This window comes from Engystomops pustulosus, chromosome 1 (assembly GCF_040894005.1).
Source record: "Engystomops pustulosus chromosome 1, aEngPut4.maternal, whole genome shotgun sequence".
Lineage (NCBI taxonomy): Eukaryota > Metazoa > Chordata > Amphibia > Anura > Leptodactylidae > Engystomops > Engystomops pustulosus.
In genome coordinates, this window is record NC_092411.1 from 40085682 (window position 1) to 40095285 (window position 9604).

The following is a 9604-nucleotide window of genomic DNA, read 5'->3' on the forward strand; positions in this document are numbered from 1 at the left end:
CTCTGTTTTAGATACAAGCAGAATGTTCAGAAGCTGAATGAAAGTGTAGATAAACCCTGTACCCAGATAATCCAAACACATTGTCATCACACAGCATCTCACAGCACAGAGGCAGCATGAAGCGTCTGCTTAGAGAGGCCCCGCCCACACTCTGGAATTTTACACTGACCACCACTGAGTCATAGGAGCTAAAACAGCAATAAAACAGAGTAAAATTGTAAAGTAAGGGGTTAAAAATGATCTTTATTGTGTTAACATCACTAGGGGATTCAAATTTGAGAACTTTCTTTTATGTGAAAACCCCTTTAAACATTACAGCCCCAAACTTAAAAACATTTTATTGATATATTATGTGATAGAGCAACTCAAGTATTTGTTCAGTGTAAGGCTCCTTTCACACTTGCGTGTTTCACGCACAGAAGACCCAATGGGGCACATTTACTAAGGGCTTAGCACCATTTTTCTGTCTGACTTTGCACATTCTTTTATTTGCAAACTACTTGCACATGTATTTAAGAAGTGTACCCGCCACACATGTGTCGCATGGGATCCTTTTGTCTCACACCTTTAACATGCAAAGTCCAACAGAAGTGTGTTGCACGCCCCATGTTAAACGTGCACCAAAAAAGTGATGCACTCTGCCGGGGCAGTGCAGGGAGTGCTAGATTCATAAAGAACATACATCAGAAATCCTGAATCTGGCGCCCCCTGCACACTACACAGGCAACTGCACATAGCACAGACTGCACTGTTTTTAAAAATGAGGACCTGTGGGTTTTGGGATATCCAAGGCAAATTTTGACCAAAATGTCCTTTAATCCGAGCAGCATCTGCATAGATTCCACCTGGGATATAGGAAATGTTACTTTTTCCCCCAAGAAATGCAGTTACTGGGATCTCTAAATTTTCCACTTTGTGAATGAGTCCAAAGAGCACTGCCCCTGCTTTCTTTATCTGTTGCCCATTGGCACGGATCACAGACCCAGCTTCATATACAATATGGGTGTCTAGTGTAAAATTGTGACATAAAAGGCACAAAGGCCAGAAACATCAGTGTTAATAAAGTACATGACACAATAGCCTAAATGCCTTTTATCTAACCTCAGACATCCATATGCTCTATACTTCTATTAACTGGTGCATTTATTGCTCAATGTTTGGAGAAAAAGGCAAAAACCACTGGCGATAAATATTCAGGCTTTTGGATTGAGGGTGATTCTGTTTCATTGCATTGAACATGTTCAGATCATCTTCATCGAGGAGCCATCCGTACATTTTTACAGATACAAGACTGGGAAGTCTGGACACCAGTCTGACAAAGGATTTCACAGTGGTAGCGTGAGACTTGATCTGCTGAGTGTACATTCGGCTGATGTCCAGAAGGTATAGCTCTGGCATCTGTTCTGCTTCCTCAAAGAAGGTTGTCCACCCAGATTCAGTGATGTTGAAATTAACTAGTAGCTCAAGTTCTCGAAGTTTCTTGAGAGTTCCATTTTTTGCTTCTTCCGCTGTAAAAAACAAAAAGACAGTATATTATTTTAAACCACCTAATCTTTTACCCTAGCCTCACATAAGATCATTTATATATTGTTTTCATGTGTTTTAAAGTGTGGATGTCTGGGTGTCACTGTAGAAGCCATTTGCAAGATAGTCCATTTGCAGGTTCACCTACCATTTGATTTAATGCATTATGAAGCAAACATACCTTGACAATCCTGTAGCTAAACTGATGCAAGATCATATCTTGGTTATTGAAAAAAACTATTTTAACATTGGGACATTGGGACCTTGGGAAAGCTGAGTCAGGCTGGCTGCCCACATAAACACATTACACATGGAGCTTTTCATTAGACATGTAGGCCGTCACAGGCACGGGTGCTTCTGCGACCCATATCCCGGGTCGCGGGTGCACCCGTGTGCCTTACTCTGCGGGAAGGCAGGCTCCGGGGACTAACTCACCTTTCCCTGCTCCAGTGGCGATCCCAGCTAACTGTTGATAATTGGTGCCTCGCCAGCTGCCTTCTCTGTTAAAACCTAGCCCCTTCCTGTGTCCCTTGCCGGATCTTTGTGCTTATGCCATTGAGAAAGTTCCAGTGTGTTCCTGCTCCTGAGTCCTGTGTTCCTGTGTTCCGTCGAGTTACCAGAGTTCCTCCCTGATACTGTGTTCCTGCGTTGCTGTGTTCCCGTCCCGTGTGCCTGTGTTCCCGTTCCCATCTGCCTTAATCTCCCGTTGCTGACCACGGATTGGACTTGACCTTGCATCTCTGCCGCCTGCCCTGACCCTGTGCCTGAACCAGACCACGAGAATGTCTTCTGTTAGGGAACCTCGGCTGCCAGCGCGGGCTAGTCCCATCTGTGGAACGACTTGGTGGTACCCTGCCACAGCAAGACCATCCATGAAAACCAGGTGCCACTTAGATTCCGGTCCCAGGTGTTGGCTAGTACCATCTCCCATGGTGGTCCAGAGGATCCACTCATCTCGAATACTGACAGAGGCTAATCAAGACATGACTAATCAACCTGAGCTGGATCACTCATATACTTATATACATATAATTATATAATCATATAATTGATTATTCTGCCTTCAGGCATCATCCTCTCCTGCAGAGAAGAACTAATGTGCTAGGAGAAGCACTGAACCAGCTATAGAAGCCAGACAGATTCATTATCATAATTTTATAATTGTTATATCAGCAAAACCACTCACCTCAGGGATTAACCAAGATATGATCCTGCACCAGTGTAGCTACAGCATTCTCAAGGTGTGTGTGCTTCATAATGCATCAAATCAAATGGTAGGTTTCCATTAAAAAAGAAAACCTAGTTACACATCCATAACACGAAGATACATTCCCTGCAGCACATTTGGCTCATTGTACTGGGGTCATACATTTTCATAACACTTCCAATACTTAAAATGATTTCAATACCCCAGACACTACCACTTGAATCCACCTATAACACTGGTAGCAAACCTATGGCATTGGTGAAAGTAGTGGCACTCAGCTCCCTCGCTTTGGGCAGCAAAAGTTCAACAGACCGGACTCAAGGCCTCCTCCTGAAGTCCCAGGCAGCCCAGGACCTGCCATCTTCAGCATGTCCTGGGGGACAGTTTTTGGAATAGAAGCCCTGAAATAATTGTAAATACTAATGAACTTCCATTAATTGCAATTATTTCCCCCTTCACACGTTTTCTATGCCATGGGGCGTGGTGGAGCTTGAAATAGGGCTCATTCCTTCCCCAAGCCTGCAACCAGCTATAGCCTGTGAACATTCAGCCATGAAAGTTTGCATGCTATAGCTCAATTCTTTAGTAGCAGTGTAGAGTATGATGGCTTGGGCCATCATACTCTAGCGTAGGCGTCGAATACTCTAACGCAGCAACTCAACCCTGTTGTATCCGGCAGCACCGTAAGCTGTCTTATGGTAAATATCCCCATAGTGTTTATTCCAAACTCGCAGGGCCATTAATCCTGATTGCTGTAAATTCTGTCTAAATGAGACATAGGAAGGAAAATAAAATAGTCAAGTAAAGCAATGAGAAGCCTTAACCAATACTTCAATACTTTAAAAATGCACTCAAAAGAAAACTGTTGCTACAGGCAGTAGACTAGATATAAGACTAATAATTCAGTTTCATAAGGCCTGAGACTTACCTAATAATGCAATGCTCTCATCATCTAATATCTCCATAATGTTGAGGAACTGCAGATTTGGAAGATTACACAATTGTTTAATGACCAGTTTGGCAGCGTGAGCCATCCCATCTCCGACTGGCAGCACCAATTTCTCCAAGTGGCAGAGAGAGCCCAGCGCCATCGCTGTTATAGAATATGGGTACAAAATATCACAACAAATATGGGTTTATTTCCTTGTTTATCTGTAAATCCTATAGGTGATTAGTAGTTATACTGTACAAATAGGAAAATGGCGGCGTATGGCTGGTATTATATGGGTTCTACAGCTGAAGATATTGTGCATCTCCTCTGGGGAGCTGAAATATCCCTTGTATTTACATCATGGGGGAATGTTGCCTTTTGGATTATTAGTGGGCTGCTTCCTCCTGCTATTTCTCTATGAGGTACTTACTATTGCTGATGTAATATCTAGTGTATGACACTGTTCCCAATATAGCCATTCCTCATTTGACTTCATATAAGTGCTATAACCTGGGCTTGATTTACCACAACACATAACCCATACACCCAGAGGTAATATACTGTCCTCCCCGTATATTTTAACGCTATGGGAGACTCCCTGCTTTACAATTTATTACGGAGCCCTCCCCCCCAGACATAACTTTGCTGCAGGCCTCACAATAGCCAAATCTGCCCCAATGAAGGCGCTAGGCCCTGGCCCCAGGTTCCTATGGTCTCCTTACCATGTGATCATCATGGTTATCCTATCTTCATCATTCATGAATGACTAAATGCCACAATGTGTCACCCCTGCCTTGAGGACTTTAACCCCTTATCTTAGCAACTTTTTTGAATCTTAATGCCCAGGTCATTTCTCTGTTTTTATCCATTAATGTCTTCTACAATCTCTAACACTTTTACTTTTCTGTGACAATAGTTGTATGGGGTCTAGTTTTTTTCAGGACAAAATGTAGTTTTTAATAGCAGGATTTCGGCTTTCATGTATCCTGCTGGTGAACCCTTTTTGTGCAGCATATGTAAAAAATTACATCTATTTACATATTTACATTTAAAAACATACATCTGATGTTTTTTCTGCCTTTATCATCAAACCTAAATATCATAAAAATTTCTCTGGGTCAATACCCTTACAGGGATGCCAAAGTTATAGCGTTTAAAAGAAAACTACAAACTTCACCTACTGTGCTCTTCATCCCAATACTGGCAATGTTCTTCTTTAATCTTGACACACTAGGATCTCATGAAAAAAAAACCTTATAATTAGCAGGCCGGAGCATGGGGACAAGATGTCCAGAGCTTTGGGCAGCTAATTATTCACGCCTCTCGCATGACATCACCCACCCACCATCACCCAACATCTCATCCCCGCGCTCCTACCTGCTAATTAAAAGTCTTTTTCCCAGGTGATCCCCGCATGTCAAGATTAATTAAGAACATTGCTGGGATCGGGATGAAGAGGAGAGTAGGTGACTATGTGAAGTTTGTTTTTTGTTCAGCGTACTGGTAGTTTTCCTTTTCTTAATTTGGTTGTCTGAGGGCTCACTTTTTTTCAAAAAGACCTGTAGATTTTATTTGTACACATTATGGGTTCAGAAAGTGTTTTGATCACGATGAATAGCATTTTTTGTGTGATGGATGATTTAAAAATGTGGGGTTTTTAAACGTTTTTTTGTTCTTACGGATAAATACCATTTTATTTTTGTAGCAAGGGTTGGTACACGAATAGAGGCTTAAAATGGGCTTAATTGTAATCTTTTTAAAAAATGGGTGATTTTTTTTGTGTTTATATTTGCATTTTACAAGATTTTATTGTTTTTTTTTTTATTAAACTTTATTTTCTATTTTACTTTGTCCCACAAAAGGACAATGACATCAGATTATTTCATCTCTTAAATACACTGCACTACTTTGGCAGGGCAGTGCATTACAATATTATCTAATACGGCCTGGCCTAATAATCCCAGTGGCTGCTGTGCAATACCATTGCCCCCCTGTGATTGCAGTTGCAGGGTGCCTATTGGTGACTTAGGGAGAGCCATCCCTCTGCAACCACTTAAACACTGCGATCAATGTTCGACCACTGTGTTTAAGGAGTTAAGTACCTGGGATCAAAGCTTTTCCAATCCCCGTGTTAGTGCAGGTTGCTGGGCTGTGATAACACAGCTCAGCACTGGCAGCAGCAGGGCACTGGGTACTGCAAACTTCTTCTGATGCGGTGCCATAGAAAAGTGTTACCTTAGAAGAAGTGTACCCTTGATGGTCGCCATAAAATGTTAATACGACATTAGGGGTTAATAGGGTTACAAAAGGGGACTGTGCTTATATGAGTCAAACTTGTTTGGGATGGGGAATATGAAACACATAATTATTTTGAATAATAAATTGTCGAAAGAGGATTTTATATGCAAATATGTGAAAGTAATAGATACTTATCTATTTTCTAATTTGTGCACATTTGTTTGAATTTTTTGCAACTTATTCATATTTGCAACTTGTGGTACACAGCTTTTTGATTAATTTGCTTTATTTATCTGTACAGCAACTTAAAAAAAAACCTTTAAAAAGAACCTGGCAGCATATTTTTACATTTACAGCTAGTGACAGGTTCCTTAAGAGCCCTATTAACTAACTGACACAAAAAAAATGTTTCCCTTACATCCACATAAATCAACTTTATGTTATACTTGTCCTGCTCAGCCAGCCCCTCCCATGTCATGTGACCAGAGTGACATCATCACAGGTCTTCTAGCCTCCTAACATTAGCAAACTGTACACCATGTAGGTATGTGACCACATGAAATCACAGCAACAGTAATCATGTCAACAGATGCATACATTGGGAAAATGTTGCAGATGTAAGAAGACCTTAGATGATGTAATCCTGGTCACTTGACTTTAAGTGCACAATGAGCTCTCTCTCAATGTCCCATACCGCAGAATATCATAGCCCTAAGACCTGTCAATCAGGAACTAGGAGGCGGTACAATGCAAGTAACGCATGAATATGCGTGACTCACTTAGTGTGATGGACTCACATAAGGTGAGTTGCATATAATTTTACAAACAGATTTGGAAAGGAACCATTTATGGATTAGGGTGTGTTCTTAGACTGTTCTTTGTGCCTTTTTGCATGTTTATCATGTGTTTGTCTGGTTTGAAAGCAGGTTTTCTTTATCGCTGGAAGTGTAAGAAGCTGTAAAAAAAAAGTTAACACACCTTCTTACACTTTCAGATATGAAGAAAAACTGATACAAACCAGCCGCACGCATGGTTAATATGGAAAAAAAACGCACCAAGAACGTTCCAAGAATGCACCGAGTGCTTTTTAAACCTAGTTTTTCATGAAGTCTTTATTTTGGGTGGGTTAATTTGCATGACAGGTTCTCTTTAAGCTTATAAAAGCTATGAAGCCTTTACATTTACAATCTCAGGCCGAGGCTCTGTACAATGTAATCTCCATAAAGACTCCACAATTACCCTGACTAGCTGCCAATTACTGTAACACCTTGTATGGGTAGGGCACAGGGACAGTGTTTTCACATTAGTGATATATTGTTATAATTTAATAAAATCCTAACTTTATGGACTGATGTTTAAAATGATGACATGTAATAAAGAAGTTTACTGCACGCCTTACCAAAGCTTTCAGAAACATCTTTTGTTGTAATTTTTTGCTTCATCAAGTTTAGAATTTTTAGACTTGTAAAATTCCTCATTGCAGAAGCTGTAAGGAAATAGGGACCATATAAATCCATTATAAATTCTCATCCAAATTCTTTTATACAATTCTCCATAACAACAATTGAAATGGAAGAGCTGATTGGCAAACTACAATATCATCATATATACATGGTTGTGCATGCTCCAATCGTTGCCTATTGGACCGACATAAATAGCTGAGTGCAGAACAAGATCATCTCTGTCTATGTGAGGCAAGTTATGTGCATGAAAGCCCATTCTTCCCTTTTAATACGGATTTCAAGGTCCAGTTCTTGTAATTAGTGGGGTTCTTAAAGGGAACTAGTCAGCAGAAATATACTTAATAAACCACTACCAGTATGTTGTCAAGCAGTTAGGCTAAGCACATTCCACAACCTTTATTTTCATAAGAATAAGGTCCTAAGAAGCTAAAAGAAATCCTGCCAGAGGGGGAACACAAGTATGTCAGTATGAATGGTTTACAATCCTTCATCCTGGTGGTAGATGTCTTTTAAAGGCTAAGTTATTAGAGGCAACTTAAAGAAGTACCCACTGAGATTGCAGGGTTAGGTTGGCCATACCTCACCTACATCTTAGGGATACTAGCAGGGACCAAAGTTTGTAAGAAACACACCCATTTGGCCATTACACAAGCATGAATAAATCCCAAAATATATTTTTTGCTTTCCTTTGTATGCATTTTTTTCTTTTGCTCATAACACTGTTTTATGTATTTTTGTATCAATGTATAATCCGTTTTTTGTTCCTTAGTGCTGAATTGATGCACATAGGGGGATATTTACCAAGCTGTCTACAGTTTGACTGCACAACCCTATACCACATCAGATTTATCATACAGCATGATAAATCTTGTGGTCTAAGGGAAGATTCATATCGGTGTGTGTTGCATGACCATTGCGCATCCATTCCGTTTTGCTTCTGTTTTTTCTCTCTGCATCCACAAAAAAACTGAAGGTTTAACATAAACACCTGGTTTCTCAGCCTCAGCAGTGAAAACAAATAAACCTGTCATCAGTTTATTTTTTTGCTGACCCAAAACCTTTTTTTTTGCCTTCCGTGAACCGCACCAGTAAAAAAAACAGACAGGTTTCAACATGGACAACGGAAACAAAAAAGCCGATGTGAAAACACCCATTGAAACCCATGGCTCAGTGAGGCATTTGGGAAAATCACCACGGATGTAAAAACAACGCCAGTGTAAAGTGCACTGGTCCTGCAACTCTTTGTAAATCTCCCCCATTGCGTGTAAAACCATGCAACACAATAAACATAAAAGTAACTTGTAAATCCTATCCCCCCAAAAAACACCTAGCATATGCCATTTGTGATACCAGAGTTTGTTGCTACTACCCTCTGGCTACTCTGTGCTTCTCTGATGGTGCATGTTACAATGAAGATATTACCTAGAAAAGCCATGTCACTCTCCTGTAGTGGCGTATCATGTAGGTCCAAGTCCTTCAGTTTCCTAAAAGTTGTGAGTGAGTTTATTAGGTCATTACAGTCCCGAAGTTTATTTAAATGCAGGTGCAGAACTTCCAGATCTTCAAAGCTTTGGAGACCTTTAACTGCAAAAAATGAACATGTCACTTAATTTCTAAATAGGAGGCCAATAGAACTTTTATTCAATAGTAGAAAAGCCTATTTACACAAACATATATTATGTCCGTACGCTATCAGTGATCCATAAAAACATAGTGGCCCGCATTTATTAAAGTGTTTGCGCTATGTTTGATACATCTGGGCCATTGAATTCAGATTGGACAATTGATCCATATTCACAGACCCGAGTGATGCATTCATGTAAATGTATTTTGTGATAAAAAAAAAAAAGGAAGTCATGCAGGCTGATTCTCTTCCAAGAAAAACACATTCTGTAATCAGTATTTTCGACGAAATATATTGTAAGGTAGTCTTTACTGATAGCATTTAAAGGTACGCTTTGTTGCTTTGTTCTACACATATTTTTAAAAAATTCTGATTTTTAGATGTGGTTTTGCTCCAGACCCTCAGGCTCTAATTATTGCATTGCAGAATAATAAAATCTGCATTTTATATATGTCAGTATTTTTTTTTACACTTACTACAAAATTTAGGTGTGGACACCTCAACCATAATTCTGCAACAAATACGTGATGAGTGAACTTTCTATTTCTATGGCCGCAAAAAGGGGGTCTCCTGGCCTTTTATGCGGGCCATGCGTCAGCTATATTTTAGGAGATTCT

At 40.0% G+C, this 9604-nt stretch overlaps 1 protein-coding gene across 1 annotated transcript; it reads right to left on the minus strand.

Annotated features, from left to right (window-relative positions):
• Positions 1-1106: 1106 nt before the first annotated feature.
• LOC140128226 (baculoviral IAP repeat-containing protein 1-like) lies at positions 1107-4130 on the minus strand. Its single transcript, XM_072150165.1, has 2 exons — positions 3660-4130; positions 1107-1508 (listed from the first exon to the last, which is right to left on the minus strand). The coding sequence occupies exons 1-2, from the start codon at positions 3820-3822 to the stop codon at positions 1144-1146; spliced, it is 528 nt and encodes a 175-aa protein (XP_072006266.1). The 5' UTR covers positions 3823-4130; the 3' UTR covers positions 1107-1143.
• Between the last annotated feature and the right edge of the window lie 5474 nt (positions 4131-9604).

What these genes read in the sequence shown, in the direction of transcription:
- LOC140128226 (XM_072150165.1), bottom strand. Translation starts at nt 3,822, where the DNA reads ATGGCGCTGGGCTCTCTCTGCCACTTGGAGAAATTGGTGCTGCCAGTC. An exon ending in TGAGAGCATTGCATTATTAG is followed by an intron (nt 1,509 to 3,659) that starts GTAAGTCTCAGG and finishes TGTTTTTTACAG; the next exon opens with CGGAAGAAGCAAAAAATGGA.